The sequence below is a fragment of the Palaemon carinicauda genome, chromosome 7, assembly GCF_036898095.1.
Source record: "Palaemon carinicauda isolate YSFRI2023 chromosome 7, ASM3689809v2, whole genome shotgun sequence".
NCBI lineage: Eukaryota > Metazoa > Arthropoda > Malacostraca > Decapoda > Palaemonidae > Palaemon > Palaemon carinicauda.
Window position 1 is genome coordinate 53,166,726 of NC_090731.1, and position 27,865 is coordinate 53,194,590.

At 31.5% G+C, this 27,865-nt stretch overlaps 1 protein-coding gene across 1 annotated transcript in view; it reads left to right on the top strand.

The window, feature by feature from the left end:
- LOC137644290 (polycystin-1-like) overlaps nt 1–27,865 on the top strand; it is a 102,146-nt gene that overhangs the window by 37,443 nt on the left and 36,838 nt on the right. The window contains exons 19-32 of the mRNA XM_068377281.1: nt 10,015–10,181; nt 10,876–11,004; nt 12,177–12,434; nt 12,678–12,776; nt 15,468–15,567; nt 15,957–16,039; nt 16,906–17,021; nt 18,656–18,788; nt 19,078–19,246; nt 19,464–19,543; nt 21,371–21,509; nt 21,889–22,124; nt 23,446–23,670; nt 26,272–26,489. Of these exons, the coding sequence (XP_068233382.1) occupies nt 10,015–10,181; nt 10,876–11,004; nt 12,177–12,434; nt 12,678–12,776; nt 15,468–15,567; nt 15,957–16,039; nt 16,906–17,021; nt 18,656–18,788; nt 19,078–19,246; nt 19,464–19,543; nt 21,371–21,509; nt 21,889–22,124; nt 23,446–23,670; nt 26,272–26,489 (2,152 nt within the window). The remainder of the gene's footprint in view (nt 1–10,014; nt 10,182–10,875; nt 11,005–12,176; nt 12,435–12,677; nt 12,777–15,467; nt 15,568–15,956; nt 16,040–16,905; nt 17,022–18,655; nt 18,789–19,077; nt 19,247–19,463; nt 19,544–21,370; nt 21,510–21,888; nt 22,125–23,445; nt 23,671–26,271; nt 26,490–27,865) is intronic.

Genomic DNA, 27,865 nt, shown 5'->3' on the forward strand with positions numbered 1-27,865 from the left:
TACATATATATATGTATATATAAAGTATATATATATATATATATATATATATATATATATATATATAGATGTATGTATATATACTGTATATATACATTAGATTTATATATATATATATATATATATATATGTATATATATATATACATATATATATATATATATATATATATATATATATATATATATATATATATATATATTTATATATATATAACTCTGCATTGAGCCCTTACCTATTTGATCTGGTCATGGATGTAGTAACACATGGTATTAGAGATCAGTCTCCTGGGTGTATGCTTTTTGCTGATGATGTTATATTATGTAGCACTAGGCGAGAGATAGTGGAAGAGAAACTGGAGGAGTGGAGAAGAGAAATGGAAAATAGAGGATTGAAGATCAGCAGGAAAAAGACAGAGTATTTGAGATTGAAAAATGGCGAGAATGGGGAAGTAACTTTACAAGGAGAGAGATTGAAAATAGTTGAAAATTTCAAGTATTTAAGATCAACAGTTGCAGAGGATGGTGATCTGGGGGCAGAAGTAAACCACAGAATATAAGCAGGATGGAAGAATTGAAAAAAAGAGCGTGGGGTACTATGCGACAGGAAAATAGGGGTTAAGTTGAAAGGTAAAGTACAAAGGACAGTTATAAGACCGGCAGTGATGTATGGAGCGGAGACGTGGGCAATAAAGAAGACAGAAGAGTAGAAGATGGATGTGGCAGAGATGAGAATGTTGAGGTGGATGTGTGGGGTGACAAGAAGAGATAAGATACGGAATGAGGTAATTAGGGGTACCACAGGAGTTAGAAAACTATCAGATAAGATCCAAGAAAGTAGACTCAGGTGGTATGGTCATGTCATGAGAAGAGATGAACAGTATATTGGGACGAGAGTGATGGAAATGGAGGTACAGGGAACGAGAAGGAGAGGGAGACCAAAGCGAATGTGGATGTACTGTATCAACGATGACCTTCGATCAAAGGGATTAACCGGTGATGAAGTGTGGGACAGAGGTAGATGGAGAAAACTGACCAGGAACATCGACCCCACATAGAAGTGGGAAAAGATGTAGACAAAGAAGAAGAAGAAGTTTTTATGTGAGAATATAATTTTACTCATAAGCCTATATGAACACACGTACATATATATGTGTAAATGTGTATATATATCTACATATATGTATATATATGCATATGTATATATATATATATATATATATACATATATATACACACTTATATATAAATATATATACATATATATATATATATATATATATATATATATATATATATATATATATATATATATATATATATATACATATATATATATATATATATATATATATATATATGTGTGTGTGTGTGTGTGTGTGTGTGTGTCCTTATGCTTGTAAAATCGTCAACGGAAATAAAACTCGTTGTTTTGAAAGACTTTCGAATATGTCTTAATATGTATTCCATTTCAATCATGGCATTTTCATAGTTTAAACATTACGTATTCTTGAGTTATATCCATATATCTTTTTATATTACTCACGAAAAGGCTACTGGAGATATGATGTATTTTTGTATATTTATCATAATACAATATCAAGGCCAAACTATGTCGATTCCGGAAATGAAAGGTTATCTATGTTCACCCATTGAATCATAAAAGAAAATCCTTACTCAAAATTATCTATTTCGATCAGAAATGTCCGAAGCTCTTTACCGATATAGAAAAAATTAGAGTTTAAGCTAAAATCACAATAGCTTGTGTGACATATTGTTTAGCTTATCATCTTTTTCCAAGTCAATGTATAATTATAGACCAGATACCAAAAAATACTCATAATTACATAGGAATAGAAAATCAATGTTAAGAAATATTAGAATAATAACATATTTGTAAAACTGTATTTGTTGTTGTAATGCAAATTTAGTTATTATTTCTAATGTCATGCCATGCATATAAATCCTTCAAGAATATAAGACTCTATTAATTATTAGATAGAAAATTTCATTCCAAAAAAGGAAAACCAAAAAGAAAAAAAATTAGCTCTGAAATACTTTTTCCAAGAATGGTCGCTCAACGCCTGAATAATAAAGAGAAAAAGTCTCGGAAATTCTAACTGTAAATTTCCAGTCAAAGGAAGCTGGTTTCTATTTCTGAAATAAAAAAAAAATGACGATGCTTTTCACCAATGAAAAAGCTAGTGACGAATTGATGAGGCTTTGTTATGCCAAGGGAAAAACAAATTATGAAAATATCTTTTATCAGTTATGTGAAAAGAACCCAAACATGAAAATCCCAGAATTATATTTCTTTATGAACAGAAAAAGCTAATAATGAATGTGTTCTGTGAAAACGAATCGTTAATTAAAAAAATGATGAGAGAAAAGCATATAAAAAGTTTATTTTTTAGACAGATAAGCTAGTGAGCAGATTCTTTTATAACGATAGATATAAATAAGAATTAAAAGCCTAATAAAAGATAAAACTGATAATGAACGTACTCCTCTTCAGTGAAAGAAACATTCAACAAATAATAACAGTGGAGGTACTTAGTCATAATATGTATATGGTCTTAAAAGAAACTTCAGGGTTACGGCTAATAATATGAAAATATTTTTGGTGATTTGAAATATGTTTGGGAATAACTATCTTTTTAATTAAGAGAGTAATAACTCGAATGTTTGATTTTAATGCTAAAATGTCAGATTTGGTTTTTTTTTCTGCATCAGAATTTTTCTTCATAATTATAAAAAGCACAAATAAAAACGCTACAAAATACAAAATACTTACACGCATTTTATGTTCATGAGACGGATATTGTGCGAGCGAGCATTTAATGTTGTAACTGAGAAGCGAGGTGATTGCAACTTAACTTTATTAAACAATTATCGAGTTTATATACGGCGACTTGCAAGGAAGAACGTCATAAAAATTCAAATATGATAAATCATGAGCTAGCATGATAACACAGATTGGTCTATTAACAGTACAGGGAAGCGCCAGTGATATGATTAGAAATCAATACAGTTACAGTGTACTGAACAAACGTGTATGAAACACGTGAGGTACAATACACTGTGAAATCAATTTTGATGTTATCTATTTTGAATTTGAGAGATGAGTTGGGAATTGGCACTTGAGAGTGACAACCTTCGAATAGTGAAAATTCAAGGAAACATTTATCAAACCCGTATTGCGCCTTTATTGCATCCCAAATGGTGTACTGTAGGCATTGCTTATAGGTCTTTGCAGCTGTTCCTTCGGCCCATAGCTGTAGTTACTTTCTTGTATTCATCTTTACCCCATTCCAGTCTTGTTTCTTCTATTTTTGCTGTCCATCCTCCTAACTTTTACTTCTTAATGCAACTTAATGGCCTTCCCGTTCTCAGCGCTGGGCCTTGGGACCATATTTCATAAATATAATCAAATCAATACAACGTTAGAACGGACTATCTCAGCCATCGGTTTACTTGACGGATTGTTGTGTGATTATGTTATTAGCTTTATTTCAGTTATAATCCTGCATCTTATTTCAATGATTGCTTGATTATTTTCAAGAGAGGAATTATATAAGTTTCCCTGTTTCATTTCGCAGTTCATTTTTCCTTATAATTCTGTACGATTTTATAAATTCTGAATATTTGCTATTTTCCTGAAAGATACATGATTGCTTCAAAAGATGTAAGGATGACTATTTTTGTTTTTATAAAAAAATTTTATTTAGTGCCAAACTCTCTGAGATTATGTTAATATTGAAGTTCTCGATAGCTGTAGAAGGACCAATATTCGACATATTTAAAATCGTCAGCTCTGCTTTTGCATTGGTTGGAGGTTTCCCTTCACCAGTTAAGTAATGATTTCTTGTTTGATAACTTCATTGGATTTTAACCCCGAAAACGTTTCATACTAACATTTTTCAAATCTAATACAAGTGCGTAGAGTTCTGAAATGTGGGATATATGTGTAAATTTAGGAGGTATTAGTTTAACACTAGGATGCCCGGCTTTAGCAATGTGCCTGGATGCCCAAAGGGAGTCATTTTGACTCCTACGGGTTTTTTTGGTTATTTCAGGAAATAATTAGTTTTCTATAATTTCTTTTATTGTTATAACCAGTTTTGTATACAAACAATGTAATATTATTGTGTTCAATGTTCTTTTGTTAGAAATACATATAATGAAATTTAGTTACCTACATGAATTCCCACGGAGTCATTTTGACTCCAATATATTTTCACCCTAATTATGTAAATAGAAGTTTATATATTGATCTTATAATCATTATTACATAAACAAAGTGTAATTTTATTCAGTTGTATGTCTCATAATATTAGTCTTAGGAAAAAAATTATAAAAGTTTGATTGGGCTAATAGATCTTTTATTTTTACTATATTTTTTGGAATACCCTTTGTATTCCAATGAATATAGGAATGAAAAAACTGAAAAAATCTAGAAAATAAAGAGGTAGATATTCTAATAATCATATAGTAGGCAACTACATGAATATCCATTTGAATCTATTCCAGATCACATTTTTACACACACGTTCAACTTTTGAGGTGCAGGTCCCACAAAGTTTTTTCACGTCTTGTGCAACTTCTTACTGTACGGTTTTTCTTGTAATGAGCCTTCACGTGGCAGTATTTCTTTAGGTCTCTGCTTTGATCTTTGTTTTCTCCATTTCCTTGATTTTCCCTCTGATCCAATTTTTTTCCTTGACTGTATATTTACATTAGCCAATTCTTCGGATAGTTGTTCTAGGAATTCTTTCCTGGTAATTTTTTTCATTTGTCACTTCCTTGTAGATAACCCATGCATTTATAGCTGCCAGGTCTAAGGTATTTTGGAAGGAATGAATAGGCCAACGCCTCGTGCACATCCTCACTGAATACTTTCGAGCCATTTGGTCCAAAATGTCCACTCCATATTTTGTTTCGTTGTAAAATTTGATTGTTTTCGCTGTTTTCTTAGCATTATTTTCCAAAGAATCATCTTGATGAAGAGTGCTAAGAACTGCAACACTTTTTTTGAGTTTTCCCTGATAAACTGTGAGAGTCATGTCACCAGACTTGTAAAGCTTGGTAGAATACAAATTATCTTTCTTGGTTCTCATTGTCGAAGGCACTTCTCTTCTTATTTTATTCATGGTCCCTATGATACTGGTTCCCTTTTCCTTTAGTTGCTTGGCTAAGTTGACCGATGTAAAATAATTATCTGTTGTGACATTTCTCCCTTTATTCAAATAGGGATCCATTAGTCTCATCACCACATAACCTGCAACCCTCTCTTCTGTGGGACGATGATCTTCTTTACCTACATAAGGAACTCCATTCACCAGATATTTGCTCTCCTTATCTGCAGCTAACCAATACTTCTGACCGTACTTATCAGGTTTTGATGCCATAAATTGTGTAAAAGGGCATTTTGCCTTACTAGGAAAGAACTGCTCGTTTATAGTTATATTATGCCCAGGTTTGTAGCAATCAATGCTGTTATCTATAAATCTATTCCATACTGTAAAAAATAATGCAAATTTGTCAGTTCTGAGTCTCTGAACGTGTAGATTTATAGTCAAATCGCAAAAACCGTAGAATTTCACAGAATCTGTTTCTTGACATAGCTTGCTTGCATAGTGGAATACCCCATTTATCTCTCCAAAGGCTATGCACAGGTCTGTCATTCTTACCTGCTACACCTCGCACATACATAACAGCAACAAATGCTTCAAGCTCTTCATCATTTAGAGAGAAATTTTGGCTTTTATTCTGTGTGAGCTTCAGCTATTGTACAATTTTTTATTTGCTGTATTATGAATTTGTCAATCATTAGTCGCCATGCACTTGCTGGGCTACCAACAGTGATACATCTTTTTGCATGGCCTGTAGGTCCAGGCATTTCTCATAAAATATTTTGTTCTGACCGTCTGCCACCTAAGCATTTATCAGCCAGAATTTGCTTCCACTCTGTACCATCCGAAGCAACACTTTCTTCCAAAATACACTCTTCTGTTCCTTCATTTGTAATGAAATGAACAGTTGAACTAGCATTAGGCTCTGCAACTTGGTTTGAAAAGTCTTGTACCTGGGAGCATGGACTACAGCCTCGTTTCCCTCGAAAACATGGGCTTTGTCCTCATTTACCTCTACCTATAGAATATGGAATATGGATTGACTTAGCATGTGGTGATATATATATATATATATATATATATATATATATATATATATATATATATATATATATATATATATATATAATGTGTGTGTGTATAGTATAAACAGTTATAGTGTTTATTATCATGAAATAGTAAAAACCCATAAATTGAATACAGTCTTACCACTGAAATGTATTTCTTTTTCCTCCACGTCACTATCAGATAAACTGGATTAACTTTCATTTTGTAATTAATCATCTGAATTTAGATAATCATCTTCTTCATACTCTGAGATATCTTCAGGAATATCATTTAGAGCATAGAGAATCTGCTTCTGAGAAAGGCCGCCTCTTCTCGCCATGACTCTTGAAAATGATTCGCCAAATATTTGATTCTCTCGTTCTCAGTGATAATAACTAACTACTGCTTCCAGATGTATGAATGTTGCATTCATACAAGGATAAGGAAAACGAGGAGAGAAAGTATGTAGTCATTCGATGAATATCAGTAAAATACAAAATGTTATGTTTCTTGAAAATTGCCAGTAGAAAATTTACTTGAATCCCAAGGAAATGGGTTTATAAAATTAGAAAATAGTGAGAGAAAACTTTTGTTAGCTTGTAATAAAGCAAACATTATCTTATAATCTTCAACACATAATATAAACTTATTAGAAAATGGGATTCATATGATTTAAGAAGAGCTTCGCAGAAAGGAGTCGAAATGACTCCCTTGCGCATCCATTACAACATCTGAAAAATAATATCTAAAGTAATACACCCAAAATCAATAAAAGTCATGAAAGGATTCGTAAAAATATATGGAAGAACCGAGCCGGGAGATATTTGAATAGTAACAAGGAGTCAAAATGACTCCATCGGGCATTCTAGTGTTAAGGAGTTCGTTTCCCGTCACAGTAAAAATAATGACGATAAACATTATATTTCTTTAGTGTATAAAAAGTTTTCAGTCTAATCCTTCGGTATCTATATGACAGAAAAGAAACTCTGCTGATGATTCCAACGAGTCAACTAATTTCATCCTCTTGTCGAGTTATCAAATATCAAAAGAAGAAATATCATATATCCGTAATGGAAAACTGTTTCGACCTTTATTTTTCCTGTATATAAACGGAAAAACTTTTAACAGTATTCGCAGAGCTTCTGGACATGGCTATTCTATTTTTGATAGCTTGTCTAGGAATGAAAAAATTCAAGTTTTAAGTTTAGAAGCAATTATCATTTCCTACAATAGATTGTGTCTCTTTTTTCGATCCTGGTTTCGAAGGCTTATTGCTTCCTCAACTATCTAGTCATCTTACTGACTTGCAACAGTTAAAACATACTTTTAATGATAATCCAGTATTATTTTACCATCAGAATATATCATCTCTACTCGTTACTACTCAAATTAAATCTATACACCGCACTGTAGCCACCAGCTGCGTAAAAAGGAATGGTGAAGCGGGATCACATAGGAGCACCGGAAGGTGATAGGATGTGTAACGGCTCCTTACTTATCTTTAGAGGATTAAACTGGGTAAACTCTGTTTGGGGTGCAGATAACTATGGTTATCTTAGGATACGTCCCTGATTATACACGATATCTTCGCATAGCTGTTTCCGAGCGTTGGAACCCCATGATACCTGACGGTAATTCTCTTGTAATATCAATCGCAGAAATATTATACTGTAGAAAGTTGCCAGACGGAACTTCCATCAGGACGACATGGCTATCTCACCCAAAAATATATTTTTCCTACGTCAAAGTCCATTTTATACTTTGTGCTGGAGTCTTTCACTGATAAGCTCTTGTTAGGTAAATTAACTGTCATCTTGATTTATCTAACCGAAAATTTACCCTTCCCAATATGGTCATCATATTATAGTTTAGTGTATTTTTCCATTTGTATTGAATATATGATGAGAAGGTATTTCTCTGATTAAGATGATGCAGATTATTGGACTATCATTAAATACGTTTGTGAATATTCATGCTATTATGTCATGATGCGTTACATGTACGCGTGACATTATCCAATATTGTTACTACCCTTGACACACAGCTTCACCAGACCGGCATAGGAACTGGCCCATGACTTATAGGGAAATTAAGGTTATAACTCATCTCTGTATATCAACTGCAGGATTTGATATGCTTTTGATTACGTAGACATATGGGAAGAGTTTTCAAGTTTTACTCTTTCTTTCTCCGAGATTCTCTTCTTCTATAAATCATCAAGTTGAGGTGTGTGATTACCATAGCAATATATGTTGATGCCATTAGAAAAAAATCAAGTGTCACTAACGGTTATATGATGATACATTTTTAGTATGATTAGTTAGCTTCATTAAGGCTGGGATTCTTAAGCTTCAGATAATTGATTTCATTACCATATGCATTTCGATTTTGCTGGTGGTAATTTATGAAATTTTAATTGTATGCCCGATATGATTGTAATTCTATGCAGTTGATTTATAAGTTAGTCGTAAGACTATATATATGTATATATATATATATATATATATATATATATATATATATATATACATATATATATATATATATATATGTATATATATATATATATATATATATATATATATATATATATATATATATATATATATATATTACTAAAGTTATTTAATTTTAACAGGGCCTTTGCAATATGTAAAAAAATCCTAATCTGATTTTGATAAACTATTAACTACTCATAAATTATAAATGCGATAGAACACAGAAACTGGGGCAGGGTTTCATGCAACCACACAAATGTGTTTTGACCAAATGGAAATAGTATGAAGTGATAGCTGATATGATTAATAGAAAATCGTGTTTATAAAATATGATTTAAATTATGAAAGAGAGAGAGAGAGAGAGAGAGAGAGAGAGAGAGAGAGAGAGAGAGAGAGAGAGAGAGAGAGAGAGAGAGAGAGAGAAGTAGGATATAATAGTTCGTATGATTAAAAATGTTCGAGTTATTAAATTATGTTGATTTTGCATATGAGAGAGAGAGAGAGAGAGAGAGAGAGAGAGAGAGAGAGAGAGAGAGAGAGAGAGAGAGAGATAATAGTTCGTATGATTGAAAATGATCGAGTTGTTAAATTATGTTGATTTTGGATATGAGAGAGAGAGAGAGAGAGAGAGAGAGAGAGAGAGAGAGAGAGAGAGAGAGAGAGAGAGAGAGAGAGAGAGAAGTAGGATATAATAGTTCGTTTGGTTAAAAATGACCGAGTTATTAAATTATGTTGATTTTGGATATGAGAGAGAGAGAGAGAGAGAGAGAGAGAGAGAGAGAGAGAGAGAGAGAGAGAGAGAGAGAGAGAGAGAGATAAGTAGGATATAATAGTTCGTATGGTTAAAAATGACCGAGTTATTAAATCATGTTGATTTTGGATATGAGAGAGAGAGAGAGAGAGAGAGAGAGAGAGAGAGAGAGAGAGAGAGAGAGAGAGATAATAGTTCGTATGATTAAGAATGATCGAGTTATTAAATTATGTTGATTTTGGATATGAGAGAGAGAGAGAGAGAGAGAGAGAGAGAGAGAGAGAGAGAGAGAGAGAGAGAGAGAGAGAGATAATAGTTCGTAGGATTAAAAATGATCGAGTTGTTAAATTATGTTGATTTTGGATATGAGAGAGAGAGAGAGAGAGAGAGAGAGAGAGAGAGAGAGAGAGAGAGAATTGTGCAAATTCTGAAGGATATTTTGTTTTAACGAAGCAACAATTACTTTTGCTAAATTACTGCCAGTAAACATTGTAGTTCTGAGTTATATAATTTGATGCACCAAGAGAGTCAGTGTAATGTACAGTGTTTCTTTACATCGAGACTAATATAAGTAATTATTTTTCCAGATGTTGATGCCGCAGGAAAGAAGACTCTTATGATGGATATGAAGTATAGCAGTGCCCAACCAAATTCTGCTGAACTAGTCTTCGGTCCTGGAGTTTTCGACATTGTTGTGGAAATTCACGACAAACTGGGTGCTTTTACGGTGTACACCGCAACAACTGGAATGGAGGTACAGCAGTCTGAAACTTTTACTTATGTAATGGTGTGATTAGAAGTTGGGTGAGAATAGCTGAAAATAGAAATTGTTCAAACTATAATCCATTTTATTCGTTTTCAATTTTGATGCGATATGATTTTTTTCGTATCCAATGAAAAAATGTGTTGCTCTCAGTTAAGTGAGCAGGGATTTCATGATCACGGTATTTGTAACTTTAATTTTGTCACAAATAATGACTGATTATTGCAATATTTTATGGAAATTTGCAGAATAAAGTCGCGAATTTAATTTATATGTCCTTTCTTAAAACAAATGAGGAAAACTCAACATTTAGCTTAAAGCTATAGGTAAAAGTACACAGTAGAATATTAAAAATATTTTATACTACAGGATTATTTCTAAATTTTCGAGTGTTATTAAAAGTAGACTGGAAATTTAAACAAAGAACTCTTGAGTGGCGTTATGAAGAGCAAGGAGTCATCCCATTACTTCTTTCCAATGCATTTGTAAATCATGATTTTTCAATGAGCATATTTTTTTTAGAGGTAACGAAATTTTAAAAATCTTCTTTTGAATAACTGTGACCTTAACGTTTCATAGAGATTACGGTCAATTTTTGTATATTTTACTTTAACTACTAAAATCCTATAACTAATAAAACATAAGTGGAACTTTAGATTATTTTGACGGTGTTATTGTTCTGCAGGTATTGATGCCAACTCAAGAGCAAATAGAAGGGGCGGACATTGCCGGCTTGATACAGTCTTTGTCGGGCGCCGGAAATACAGCTCTGCTGACTATGGTCATAGCTGCACAAACAAGTGTTAATGCACAGGTAAGGTGAATTGGTGATTTTAACTTTGCTGGTTTCTTGAAGGTCAAATATCGATTTTACCAGCAAATTAAACGTAGTCATAATGAACGTAAATCTTAATACTAAAGATGGAAATCCTCTATCTTTTGAGATTTAGGATGTCTATATCATATATTATATCTTCTTTGAGACTCTGAACGATGACGGATATTAATGATGTCTAAATTTCGTATTACAGGTGTTTTACTTTCATAATATTAGATAATTTCCACCTTACATTTTACTTTTAAAGTAGGAATAAAATTTTCATTCACTTGACAATATTAAGACAGAATATAAAAGATTGATAGTAATTAGTAACAGCTTGAAACTGTGAAAATTTCATTATGCTTCTCTTATCCTGTGTTTTCTTGTGCAATATTTGAGTGTTTGGGCTAAGGATAATATTGATGTTCATATGACAGACTCTAAGCTTCGGATAACACCAAGGAAGGATTTATGTAATCTTGAGGTGAACAATTCAAAGAAACACAAAATATAAGTACAAAGAAAACGCAAAGGCTGGTTATAACGAATTTCATGGTTACGTTTGTATTGTGTTCTTTGGATTCACTCCTTATTGATTTAATTTCTTCCTCGAATTTTCTATTAAAATCAGTCACCATTATTAATATGATTACTACTACTACTACTACTACTACTACTACTACTATTGTTATTATTATTATTATTATTATTATTATTATTATTATTATTGTTATTATTATTATTATTATTATTACTAGCTAAGCTACATCCAGAGCTGGAAAAGCAGGATGTTATAAGCCCAAGGGCTCCAACAGTGAAAACTAGCCCAGCGAGGAAAGGAAACATGGAAATAAATAAACTGCAAGAGAAGCAATGACCAATAAAACAAAAATATTTTAAGAACAATAAAATATTGAACTAGGTGTTTCATATATAAACTATAAGAAATCAAGAAAATAAAACAAGAGGAAGATAGATAAGATAGAATAATGCACTTGAGTGTACCCTCAATCGCAAGAATCTTCCTCAAGACAGAGGGTATGGCACTACCTAAGTCTAGATAACAGTGGTTTGATTGACTAATTGATTTGGAGTTTCCTTCTTTTAGAAGAGTTGCTTATGAAGGGTATCAAGAAAGACCCATCACCTCATTTCTTAAATTTCAGGCGCCTTGGCTCTCGTTGAACGACGAAGACATTGCTGGTTTGAGTCAAGAGGAAATAGATGCTCGCATTTTGGCCATTGCTACTGCAAATAACGAAGCTCTTGATGCTATCAAGGCAAATACTGTCTACAACTCCCTGGGAAGTATCTCTGCGGCTGCGTCAACAGTTGCTGGGATTCTGAAGGCTTCGACTGCGAATCTTGAAAGTTTAAAAACTATTGATTTAGAGGCAAGGGACAAAGTAGCAGATATCTCCGAAGTAAGTTTTTCTTAGGTCTTTAATTTTGTAAAATTCATGAGTGATTATTAATAGGAATAATAAGGAAATAGGAGCACAGTTTTTGTCTTTTGAAATTTTTTTTTTTTTTTTATCAAAATCATTAACGGTGTGTGCATTGTAATTGGGATTATTGATATATGAATACAAATTTTAGGCATATATCTTTTCACATATTAAGACGGATATTTGTATGTAGTTTTAAATGAGTTTTCATTTTTCTAGGACATATTGGGTGGTCTGCTGAAAACTGATCCTCCATCATCAGATCTTCTTATACCACTTGTTGAATACATGGGAGTGATTGCCGGAGGGATGGCCGAGGTAAGTTGCTTTTAAAAACATTATTTTTCTTTTGTATAGAATGTCGTATGATATGATTGTCTTTTAGAAGAAGTTTGCGCACAAAAAAAAAAAAAACCTTGAAATGAGTTGTTATTTCAAATCAATTAGTATCCAAAATTAAATGCTAGTATGTACGGGAAGTTAAGAAACTTATTTCTCAATATTAATTTAAGAGATTTTTTATTCGTAAACATTAAATCGGCATTTGGTCTTTTATAACTTCATTGGAACCATATCTATGCTGACCACCACAATACTGGCATACAGCCTCAGTCTTCGGAGGGTCCATTCATTTGTAGATTAAAATTTAGGATCAAGAATATCAGAGGAGCAGGTTGGCCCATATTATACTAGCTCTAATCCGCACTGAATGCACCAATATTTATTAACATTAGATCCAGGAAGGTATACGGGAAGATTTTCATGGATTTCATCAGAACATAGTCCATAAATTGCTCGATATTTGACATGACACATTGTTCCTTGGTATTATGGATGACTAGAGGAAAAGAGTTTCATTGGCCCCAAGACTTTGCATTTATCGTCATTGAACAGAGAAAGGATGAAAAAACCATATATTTTGTTCCTACATCAATCAAATGCGTTAGATGAGAAAGTGAATGCATTCTGGTTCATAATCATAGATTAAGAATAGGCCTACCTTTCAAACATGAGATCTGAACCTGAGACTGGTTGTCAAATGTACAAAGAACGCCAGGGCACAAAACAAGGCTAGGGGATTCAGTATTAGCAAGGCAGTACTGCTCACCGATTGGCTAAAGAAAATGATAGACGTACCAGGTAACACGAATTATGTCAAAACACTGAAAGAGGGAGGTGACAACGAACCTCATGTATAACACTTCCTTAATTAAAGACACTTGATTTTTTAAAATAGCTGATCCAACCAATGTTATGCATTCAGGAGTCTCTGATAATGCCAGTAGGATTCAAAGAGTTTAACTTTACAGATCCCCAGGTTTAAGGTAAACAAATATCTTTCATGTGAGCACCTGGGACCTAGGATTCGAATGAGTGTTAACTGCCATACTCTTTAAATTACCAGATCATATGGACAGGGAAGAAATCACAACACATTTGGCAAGGGTTCAAGAAGTTTTAGTGATTAGTTTATTAAGATAGAATTCTCAAGGACAGGGAATAGACCAAGATATTTCATTAAAAAGAAATTGATAATCAAAATATTTGAAAACGATCACCATTAGTATGTGAGTGATTTCTTTCTTGTTTAAGCATGCCTAACTAGTAATATTAAAACAAGGGGTAACAAATAAAGCCATTAATTGTTTGAACAGTAAAGAAAGGATTCATAATAAAGTTATCTATCTACACAATACTGAAAGGGGCCATCCCCCTTCCCATCTACATTTTGGGAGATAGCTGGGTGTATTAGCTTAAATTACTTGTTACTATTATATGACTAAAGGCTAGAATGAAAACCCTGAAAAAGAAAAACCCAATGTGTACACTCATAACATAATGAATATCAAAGCAGGAGATGCAAGAGTCCATTATATATCAAATCTCTTAATAACATATGTTATATTCATCTAAGACTGTATGTCTATAATTATAAGAACTAAAAAAACGGAACGCTTCTTAATGAAAAGTACACAGACCACTTATAAGGAGTGGAAGTTAGGATGGAAAGCCTTGTTTTAAGCTTTTAAGTTTTCAGGTGTTAAGATCCTTTTCATCTACTCTTTCTATAAGGTTATATTCCTATGCTTATTAATTATTATTATTATTATTATTATTATTATTATTACCAATGATAATAATAATAATAATAATAATATTATTATTATTATTATTATTATTATTATTATTATTATTATTATTATTATTATTATTATTATTATTATTATTATTATTCTATTGCAATTTCATACTTTATCAATAGTCTTATGTTTTGGCAATTCGAATGCCTTTTGAGGATAAATTCAATATATTTTAAGAATAAATAAGGTGAAATAAATAGATTACACAAAAAGTATCTATGGATATTACATTTAACAACTCGAATAAAGAATACATTGCTTTACCTAAATACTCATTTGTTAACAAGATGATCAACATGGAATTAAAAAAGGTGTAACGAGGTCAAATATATGCCAGGGTTGTGGCTGGGTATAATCATTGACTGAATATTCTTTCGTATAATCGTTCAAGAACTTCAGTCTCCTCTGGTTTTAACATCTTCACCATTAAACCGAGAGATTGATTAACCTAATTATATTCCAACGATAATCTTAGAAATAACAGAAGCACAGTTCAAATGCTTACTTTTGTTTGATATCCTTCAATGAATTATTTATAATTTACCATGAAATGAAAGTTTGAAATGCATTTCCCCCAGAAGTTGATTTCAGGCTACCTTTTCTCTGGGATGATTTAAAGACTTAAAATGTTTCAATCACAATAGTTATGTATATTCTGCTCTAAAGAGAAAAGTTACAGCCACGTACATTCTCATTATGCCTCTAAGATGGAGCCTCTTATACAGAGGAATTCTTTAACATAAATGTCTTTATTTGCCTATTATTGAGGCTCATCAACAACACATAAAATCTCCTAACAGTATTTTGTTAAAAACTAAGAAATAAAAAAAAAACAAAAATAGATATATGTCCAAACATTTCTTAACAGGGTCAAAAGGAAGTTGGATCAGATGATTCCTGTCAATTCATCCCTCCAAGTGATTTCATCAAACGAGACACGTTGCCCTTTGATACAAGAGTCACGTCACGTAAGTTTTATGTACTTTGTAATGTCCTCACTTTCCCATGAAGAATTGTTTTCTTATCTGTTATTGGAGTTTTTAAGATAACAGATATGATGAACTCTATTTCTTCCTTTAACTAGTGGCATATAAACATTTTCTTATTGTCACTCTGAGCTGTATCTCAAATACTTAAATGTTACAGAAAACAAGTTTTTGAAAGTTAATTAATAGGGGTGTTCAGGAAGTAAAATCATGTATATTATAGGTATCTGCTAAATATAAGTAAAAAGTTTCCATTAGATTAGGTCAGAAATTTGGATGAGATGAAACTTACAATAACATAATCTATCATGCTTTTTTTTCTCAGACACCATTTGTATACATTGCATATGTATTTATGTTTGTATTTACAGTTGACATGGTTACCCCGGAAAAACCAGAAGATATTTTCAAATGTAATGTCCGGGATATTACCAAACAAAGAGCACAGAGAATTGTAAGTGACTTTCTCGCTTTTATTCACTTATCAAAATGGAATTCATTTTTGCGTAAAAATTTAGCTTAGGATATCTTAAAATTCCTTATATAAGAAGAGTGAAGAAATTTATTAAAAAAGGAACGGAAAATGAAGTGAAGTAAATTTCAGAATATGATACTCAAAATTGTTCTGTTTAGAGTAAAATGCCACATCAGAATATTATTAATATTGGTAAAGACACTTTTTTTTTTTTTTGGTTGAAATAAATGGCAATTCATTCTTAAACATTTCAGTCATAGAGGGTTGCCAGATGCAATTAAATGAATACTTTCTTTATATAACAGTACAAAATTACTTGTTTTTCATTCACGATTTTAAGTTGAGTAAAGGAGGTATGCATGACGTAGACCTTACAAAAAACTTATCAAATTTATTTGAAATTTAACCTGCTGTTTTCCAACAATCATATCTTACAAGAATATTGGAGGTTTTCAGAATTTCATCTTCATACATAATACTTTCAAGGTAATTCCTCTAAAGATTTCGAAATGAGTGTCAGTCTACATAGTTCTCCTTACCCAATGCTGCTATTGTGAGACTCCGAATCCAATGACTTATTTTATTCATAGTGGTTGGAAACCCTAAAGGACTTATTACCTAGTTTTTAATTTCGGAAACTTGATAATATTTTCTTTGTATCCTTAGTATCAGCGTGAAAACCATCAAGGAAGTTTATGAAGTTGAAAAATAAATAAACAATAAAGGACTGAATGGTAAAAAAACCAATAAGTAATCATGAAAATTAATGAAAGGAACAATGGGCTCAAAGGAGATTACAATCAATTATCATAAACTCCATTATTGATAAATGTAATCTTTTACAGGTTCCATTGATAGAAAAAGTTCTGGACCGCATCACTGAGTCAGTCATGTCCAAGATGGTAGCAGGGGAAACCTATTCCATAAGCACAGATAATGACATTCACGTTATGATTGGCATGTAAGTCAAATTTATATTGTTGTGTTCTACTCTTATAACATATGATTAACCTTCCAACTATTATTGCTGCAGTATTATTCTGATTAATTATCAGTTATGCATTAGTATCCATGAATATTCTGAGAAAGTAGTTGAAACTCTCTCTCTCTCTCTCTCTATCTCTATTATACATGCATATATATATATATATATATATATATATATATATATATATATATATATATATATATATATCATAGACTGTATATATATATACATATATATATATATATATATATATATATGAGAGAGAGAGAGAGAGAGAGAGAGAGAGAGAGAGAGAGAGAGAGAGAGAGAGAGAGAGAGAGAGAGAGAGAGAGTATGTATGCATACATATGTGGCTATTAATATTTATTTATCTATCTATCTATCTGTCTATATGTACATATATACCTATGTATATGCATGTATATATATATATATATATATATATATATATATATATATATATATATATGTATATATATATATATATATATATATATATATATATGTAAACACATCCATCTAAAAATACACACACACATATATATAGTGTATATATGTATATATATACCTAATAACCATATATATATATATATATATATATATATATATATATATATATATATATATATATATATGTATATATATATACCTAATAACCATATATATATATATATATATATATATATACATACATATATATATATATATATATATATATATATATATATATATATATATAATGTTTCTGTATGTAGGCCTACAGTATCCATACATTATGTATACATACATATGTAGATATTGATATCTATCTATCTAGCTGTATACACATATATACCTATGTATATGTATGTATATATACGTAAACCCATCCATACACACATATTTCTATACATATACATACATGTATATATATATATATATATATATATATATACATATATATATATATATGTATATATATAGGTAGATATAAATTTATATACATATATATGTAAACATATTCATATATACTATATATATATAAGTAAATGTATCTATACGTATAACATATATATGTAATACACACACGCACACACACACACATATATATATATATATATATATATATATATACATATATATATATATATATATATATATATATATATATATATATACAGTATCTATCTATCTATATATATATATATATATATATATATATATATATATATATATATATATATATGCAGTATATATACATTAATTTTATGGCCATGATATTCTACAGAGAAATATATGTATGTATATATATATGTAATATACATATATATATATATAATATATATATATATGTATATATATATATATATATATATATATATATATATATATATATATATATATATATATATATACATATATTTTAAATGTATATGAGTATATATATATATATATATATATATATATATATATATATATATATATATATATATATATATATATATATGCGTATATACTCTGCATATGTATATGTACACATGTATATAAATAGAATATCTTTATAATAAGATGTATATAACGAAATTGAAAATTCTTCACAGCAGCGCGTAACCCATTTCTTTTTTCAGAGTTCCCAAGTTAAAAGTGATATATATCGGGGATTCCGGGAGTTCATTCACATTTCCAGATGATTTCTGCCCCCAAATCAATTGCAATACAGCCATAGGATACAGTGCAAGAGAATGGCCTTTCGTCACTCACGTAAGTCTGGGCTTAATATTACTTTTTGTTTCTGGCTTTGAACTGAATACGAAAATGCTGCTAAATTATTTTCCCATAACTTACTTTGTTACTAGTCCTAATTAAAACATTTGCTTGTCTTATGATGTGTTATAAATAGGAACCTTTTATTAGATATTTCAATTGCTGACACGAAAAGGCTTTCTAGTATATGCTTTATAGATATGTCACTGAATCATTTCAACACAAAGCAGATAGTTTAAGGACACAATTAAAAAAACTATTAAAATACCTAATTCTGTTCTTTTAGGCCTATCCAGATTCTTCAGAGAAGTTGTCTCCCGGAACAAAGACACTAGACCTAAGCCTGTATACCCGTAAGATAGACCCTCTTATCGTAAAAGACTTGAGCAAAGAAGAAGAAATTATAATTACGATACCTCGTATTTCTGGAAAATATGGCAACGACACTTTACCCGGTAAGTCTATTCGGAAATCGCCTTTTTTATTTTCATCTAAGATATTATTTCTAGATACTCGGCTAATAACCATTAAGTATTTTTTTTTACAAGTATGTTTACATTGAAGTTGATGTAAACAGTCAGGTGATGCGTTGGTTTTAGTGAGTATAATTGATATACAACTCTTATTTATGTTTTATTTCGTGATTTGACCATTTAATCTTTTCTGTTTTAGATTTTGAATATGTTGACGCCGTCACAGAGTCTGCGTCACAGAGACTTCCAATAGTATACACCACATTTCACATCAATAAGGTAAGAGCCATCTTATTGTTCAGCATTTACTGGTCAACTGAATAGCACAATGAAAGCATTGCTATTCTCCTTAATTCTAAAATAAAAGAAACGCGATCTTGGATTTACATATTTTGATTGATCTGAATAACAAGTCGAAGAGTTTAAATGGCACATATGAATCCTTAATGACAAACTGATTTCGAAGATTAGCTAACTAAAAGATAATTTTAAAGGCATTTTTTTTTTCGTTGAAATTCTGTATTGTATAATATGCTATGAAGAAAGCCTTAATATTCTTAACTAAATGTAGGCGTTATGATTATCGTCATTGATTAACACCTGATAAATTAAAGAGAAATGAGGAGAACTGATAATGACCAGAACAAAGAATTACGTCACGTAATTGGGCATCGTTGGCGAGCAATCTAATCTAACAGCAGTCCATCATGGCCGATGACGACGCAATAAAAGCCTTCTAAACCAAATATTTTTTGCATTTTGGACACCAGCTCTCTCCCTCCTTAGAAGATATTATCAACCTACTCGATTATTATTATTATTATTATTATTATTATTATTATTATTATTATTATTATTATTATTATTATTATTAATGATAATAATACGAAGCAGTTTTATTTGTAAGTAGTCTAGGCAGTCTATAAATTGGTGCAAAATAAGATTCAGATCAGATTTTTATAATTGCTGTGAAAAAAGATGATGAAGCGCATTATCTATTTCGATATATATGATAATCATAGGATAGTTATCATAATTTCGTAGCTCTAGGTGGTTAATAAAGACTTTGTCTTTGAGTGCTTGTATAAACAACTTTAATTTAGACATTTTCTTCCCGAGAAATCTAAAGAGAGGGAAAAATCTCAAGATTAAATTTACATGACTGACTGCATGTCTATGTTATGGGTTAAATTCTTTAGGAATTAATTTTGAAGAACATAATCAATATTTTTAAAAACGTTAGGCAGAATCATTTATGTGGATTACTGCATTCAATTTGGATACACGAGTTTCCTTGCTGAGTAGGCTTAACTGATAATGAAATATATGAGATAAATTTTTTGAGATAATCTTGGACGAACTCTGAAAGGAAATGTTGCTGTAATATTTATAAGCATTAAGGTTTTGTATTTCATTTCACCAAGACATAATAAAAGAATTTCATGCTCGAACATGAACGTGGTAAGGGTTTATGAAAATTCTAGAATAATGGAGATATGACTTAGTCAAGACAATTCAAATCCTTAAGATTCTCTATTGAATAGCTATAAAACAACAACAACAACAACAACAACAACAACAACAACAACAACAACAACAACAACAACAATAATAATAATAATAATAATAATAATAATAATAATAATAATAATAATAATAATAATGATGATAATAATAATAATAATAATAATAATGATGATGATAATAATAATAATAATAATAATAATAATAATAATAATGTTCTCTTTATGGAGGCTAGGAAAATATAAGAACACGGGATTCTAAAACATGTACTTTAATTACTCTGCTGTAACTCAGAAATAGTATATCTTTCAGATAATTAAAACCAAGTATAACATATTAAATTATCGTGTTTAGTCATATTATCAAAGTATATAGAGATTGGATGTTCAAATACTCAATTGGATATGAAGTTGAAAAATATAAATATAACATTTAAATGGTGAGGAGAGAAGATCGTGCATAACAAGAACTGGATTTTACTTAATGATTTTGAAGAGTTGTATTTAATTACACGAGTCTCTGAGATAATACGTTTTTAAGTTTTTCTCCTTTCGGTACTAACGAATTTATGAATGATTTCAGACTGATTCAGCAGCGAATTTAGAAATTCTTCCTGACGAGGAGAACCCACGATTATTCCTGCTGATATCTAAGCCTCGTCTGCCAACTGTAACTATTCATGAGCATTTTTATCTCGTGAAGGACATCCCCATGAAGAATGGTAAGTTAAAGTAAACCTCTATATTATAAAAGTAAACACAGTTTTGGTTATGCTTTTATGGTGCAATAATGATAGTCTACGGTTAACTAGCATTATATTTTATTAGACCCCAAGTCACCCTTTTCATCACCTTTACAACTATCATAATGCTACAGTGCAGGCATATTTGAATAAACAATATTCTATCCTCTAATTTCTGTGTCTATATTTAATAGCTGATGTCCGATTTTGTCAATGATGTATATTTATATGAGGCATCATTGGAAGATTGTATACCGTTTTCAAAACAAACAGGGAATTCCCTTTTGATATTAATGACCAAACTAGATGCCTGTTTGCGTCCTTGATATTACTGCACACTGCATTTTCCTTTCCCCAGGAGTGCATGACTTATTCCTCTCGTCAGCTATACTAAATGGAACAGGAAGATACTTTATAGGAATTGGAGAGTTCAAAGAAGATTTTGATATCTCGTTGATGAATGATCCAGTAGAAAATAACGTCACGGGATCAGTGGTTCAAGTCTTAACTACAAACTACAAGCTACGCGTTATTACCTGTGGCTGCTATTTTCTTAATAAAGCAAATTCTACTTGGCTAGGTGAAGGTTTATCGGTATGTACAGTATATATGCATCCCTCTAAGTCTTTTTATGAAGATAATTTGTCTTAATGAAAGTTACATCCATTTGGTACATAATATTGTTTTATTTGAAATGTGGTAAAGGATATGGCTCTCACTTCCAAATGGTTGTAGAAATCAGAATGTAATGATTAAAAGGCAAAAGTATATTTCAGTATGTTAACTCAATACTTCATAAGGGTGTAACATTCAACTATCGGATCATGGGGCAACGGTTCTTAAGAAAAGCTTACGTAGTTCGCTGGGAAACTTATCTTAAGAATAGCTGTTATCCTATTCTCAGCCACACGAAGTATTGAGGTCACATACTGTTATAAACTTTTGTCTGCATATTAATAACGCTTCTGTGATCCACTCTTACTGAAAACTTATTCATAGGTTTGTCGTAGAAGTTTTGAAATGGTTGAATTCAGGACTTATTATCTTTTTATTTCAGACATGCATTTTAGTCACTGATATTTCATGAGGATTTCTTCTCGCTGAAAGCTTACCGTATATAATAAAAAAACATGACTCTTTTCATCTTGAGTATTTGTAATTACATCATCTTTTGAGGAATTTTTAAAGCCCCTGTTAATCTTCTGAAGTGATAACGTCCAACAAACAAATCATGAGCAAAAGATAAGAAAAATAATATTTCTAAAAGTTTTTTTTTATCATAAGTACATTATTAGATTTGTGAATTAATCTGTTGAGTTACTGTTTCAATATTTCAAAGAAAATATCCGAAAATTCAATTAATGAATAGGTCAAGTAAAATTACTTCTGGAGATATGTAAATGTAATTTCTACCCTTAAGATTGCGCAAATAAATGTTGGTCACTATGAATGTGATTAAAGCCTTGAAAAGCCTCTCATGAATGGCAGAGGGAATGGACAGTGACAATTCCCTAGCTAGCAGGTAAATGCCCTAGAGACTGACCATATATACATATGATCAGCACCCAAGTCCCTCTACACCCAAACTAGGACTAAGGAGGGCCAGGCAATATCTGCTGATGACTCAGCAGGTACACTTACAGACTCCCCCAAACCCACCTTCCTTAGCTCCTAAGGATAGTGAGGCTGCAGACACTACAATAAATCATCGAGCTTGAGCGGGACTCAAACCCCAGTCCGGCCGATCACCAGGCACGAACGTTTCCAATAGGTTACCGCAACCCTAGGTGTTACTTGAAGAAATTCGTATAATTTTCTGTTTATGTCAGAACCCTTTTTCTATAGGGATATAATTCTTAATACGAAATCTATTCTTTTTAGGCGCTCTTAAACAATGTCATTTTCTTTCCGTAAGGTCATATCAGCAGATCACGGAATGTCTAACTGCAGTGCCAACCATCTGACCAGCTTTGGATCGGGCATGTTCGTCATGCCCAACACGATCGACTTCAACTACGTCTTTGCAAACATGGGATTTAACGACAACCTCACAATATACTTGACTCTCATCATCAGCCTCTCAATCTTTCTAATTCTTCTCGTCTACGCTCATCTTAAAGATAAGAAGGACGTCGAAAAGGTAATTTGGTCCTTTTTCCAAGTGAATTTTAATCCTATGTTTGTATATCGTTTATCTTTTGTTATATGTTTTCGTTTTATCCTGAAATATTCATATATCAAGGATACAGTGTAGAAAAATATTTTGCTTTTATAAAGGAAAAATTCACAGTAGTTTTAAGTATCACAAACGTTAGGGGGTACTTAAAAATGATATATAATCTTCTTATTATCATTAATAGCCAAGTTACAATCTTTGCCGGAAAAGTAAAATGTCCAAGGGTAACTTTCGGGAAACCAAGGGAGAAGTAAAAGAATAAATTATAAGAAAAATGACAAATTGATATTTATTAGCATAAATAACAATATCAAACAGATACGTTATGAACAAGAGCTATGTTAACCCGTACGAAAAAAAGCCTTTGTACAAAGTTTGATCTTCAGAAGTTAATTATTTAACTCTTTCATTGGGAAGTTCATTATGTATGCATCTTGGCCAGAGCTGGACTGAAACTTCGAGAATACTGCGGAGTGTTCAGCCTTATGAAGGAAAATTCAGTATTCTTAGAATTACTTGAATATATTGCTTTACGTAGTGGATGGCATAGAAAAAAAAAAACCTAAATAGTATGCGAAAAAAAAGAGCCATTAAAAGACGATTTCAGTACATATGTGAAAAAGAAATTAGGCACCCGCTCGTGGTAAGGGGCAGTGACTTTTTAGGTTAGGAGCTTGCCTACCCGAGTGCGGTATTTACTCGCAAAAAATCAGCTTTTCGCACCTGTGTCTGTAACATGACAAATTTGTAGATAATTTGTATTTTTCCTAACTATACAAACCATAGCTATTTAATAGGGGTTATTACTTTCGGCGTAGCTGAAATGACGAGCCATGAGATTTTAACGAGGGTTTACTACCCCACCGCTAGTTAGGGGCGGGGGGGGGGGGGGGGGGTTAGGGAGGGTAGCTTGCTACCCCTCCCCCCTCACACACACCTGTGCTTGAGCTCACTTAGCTTAGAGGTAGGACTTCAAGGGGGATAGGGCTGGCGGGCAAGTTTGGTTAAATAGCTAAGGTTTGTATAGTTAGGAAAAATACAAATTATCTACGAATTTGTCATTTGTTCCGTAACTGACATACAAATCACGCTATTTAATAGGGGTGACTCACCCATTAGGAAGGGTGGAAAGTCCCGGCCAGTACTGGCTTTTGGCTTTGCATGGGGACTTGATATTTGAGTGTATCAGCACTCAACAATAAGGAGTCCCTGCACCTCGCTAGAACCTTGCTATGCAAGGACTGCGGCCTACGTAAGCTGTGTGTGAAGGTATAATAAAGTGTGACTCATCCTAGGAAGTTGACCTGTAGTCCTTTAGATGGAAACTTTAGGCTAGGACTCTCCCAATACCACCTCGTAAAGAAAAAAAAAAAAAGAACCTAAATAGTATGCGAAAAAAAAGAGCTATTGAAAGACGATTTCAGTACATATGTGAAAAAGAAATTAATCGGTCACATTTTTTTAAAATGTCTAATACTAATGGAATCTAAATGTTTCCACGGGATAGAAACATCTAATAATGTCTTGAACGGCTTCCTCATTATACTAATTATTTTTGGAGTCGAGGAGGAAAGAGACTGGATACATTTCTTTTTTTTTCAAAAGTAAATCTGTAATCAAAAGTCTCATCTGGAATTTTAATTGATACGAGTTTAATTAGAGAATCAGTGTAAATTGCAAATGACAAATATTCTAGAGACTGGTAAAACTAATTGAATACCCTCTCCCCTTCCTCTGCCTTCTTTCCCTTCTCCAAGTTTGTTGTGGATGATTAGTGTTGGAAGAAAATGGGAAATATGTTGCAAGTCGATTGTATTACATGTATATTAAAGATATTGATTTCAGGGCGTCCTATTAAAAAAGGAAAGTTTCACTACTACACATGGAAGTCTCTGGGAGGATTTTAGATAATTCATTGTCGATATGGATAAGAAAATACAGTATGGAAACGAGAAATAAACGAGACATAAATAAATATTTCAACCTGAATGTCTTGAAAACATATCTTTAGAAATGCACTCAACCCTTAGTATAAATGCACGCATTTTTAGTTTTACCTTGAGAAGGAACAGCAAATTCATATAGAATTAAAATTCACCTCACTTGACTTGGTATCACATGGTCAATATAATTTGTATTTCCCATTATCATTGTCAGGTAAAGTGTCTGTATCAACTGATAAGCTGCGTGTGGGAACAGAGTAACATTAATAAGATTAATTCAAATTTGCTTGGTAGAACGTCTTGATTCTTCTGTATACTGGTAACATAAATCTGTTTAATAAATTTTTTGAATATTTGAGTAAGCAACAAAGTCAGTATCAAACATTAGCATTTATTTCACATTACCTAAATTCTTGAATACTCGGCTATGTGAATAAAGAAGATAATTTCATAAATAGATTAATAGATGATAATAATGCTTTGCATCATGATATTTCCATGTGTTCCATTTCTGATGATGTGGCTTCAGTGACTCCGTGAAGGGCTGTGTGGTCAATGTAGATTTCTAGCATGATGGTGATAAAAAATATCAAATAATTTTTCTTTTAATCTGTTTTTGCAGCTAGGGGCCACGCCCTTGCCTGATAACAAGATCGAAGACATGTACTTCTACGAGATGCTAGTGTTCACAGGTAACGTCAAAGGTGCCCAGACAGAATCCCTCGTTCAGTTCACTGTGGCAGGAGAAAATGACGAGACAGATGTCAGAACGTTGGCCGATAGCAAACGGAAAATTCTCAGGAAGGGAGCCGTTGACGTGTTTGTTATGGCTGTTCCAAGGTAAGGATTATTTTGAAGCGAGTCATGCTAAATTAGAATCAGGATATTACCGAAGGTAAATATCATAACTTAAGAAAAAAAAATATATTTGAATAAAATCGCGAAAAGTGCGATTATACGAAAAATATGTAATTTTACAACTAAAAACAACTAAAAATATTTCGAAAATGCTCTCAAATACATCTTCCATTAGCTTATCTCGTTTTTCATATGGTCTTTTTCACAAGCGATTTTGTTACGTTGTGAATAATGACCATGTATTAGATAATGTCTCAGAGAATATTGTTTTATAAAGAGATCTATTTTTCCAATGGAACCAAGACCAGGTTTTTTTTTCTGTTTGGGCTCAGAATATTGTTTTATTTCTATCCCTTTTGAAAATTTCTGTCTATAAGCAGTACCAAAAAGACTGGTCATTTAAGAAAACCTTTTATCTATATTGTAGATTTAATTTATCTATATATATCTTGAAGAATTAAGTTCTTTAAAAGTATCATATGAAAATAAGAGAGATTTAAATACGTAGGCATTGCAAAATAAAAAAAAATCCAAATACACAGAATTAAGACCATTGAAAAAAGCTGCATAAGTTCTAAAAATATGCAAAAACTTAAATAGATTTAAAAAACAAAAACAAAGACACATCTCTTCAGAAACTATCATGTCACGGAAGCATGAGCTATCCAATAACATATGGATTCTTACTGGAAAATGAATAAGAATCACTGGAGGGATCTGATTTAGGCCAAAAAGGAAGCTCCTCAAAAACAAAAATGATTACCATGATTATAAAAACCACGAAAATTTGCTTTTATCAATATAGTATATTATATTCACCATCCTCTCTATGCCGTGAATAACAAACTAGTGGAGTGGCCATGTAGCTCGTGTTTCAGGATATATATATATATTTTTTTAATAATTTTCTATCGAAAATTTTTAAATTATGCTTTTATGAACACTAAAAGCAGATATATGGAGGTACCTGCACGAGGTCATATGAGCATCCACAGGAAGAGAGAGAGAGAGAGAGAGAGAGAGAGAGAGAGAGAGAGAGAGAGAGAGAGAGAGAGAGAGAGAGAGAAAAAAAATATTATGATAAAAATGATGAATTACGATATACCATATACTACAAAATGAGAAAGATTTATATTTTATCTGCTTTATTTTAATTACAGTTAAACCAAAATTCCCTGGTGTTTAAGCTGAAAACTACTCTAATAACCATAAATACCGTTTCTCCTCTACGAATGTATCATGATTTCACTAGGAAAAAGTATATATATATATATATATATATATATATATATATATATATATATATATATATATATCTTCTATTATTATTATTATTATTATTATTATTATTATTATTA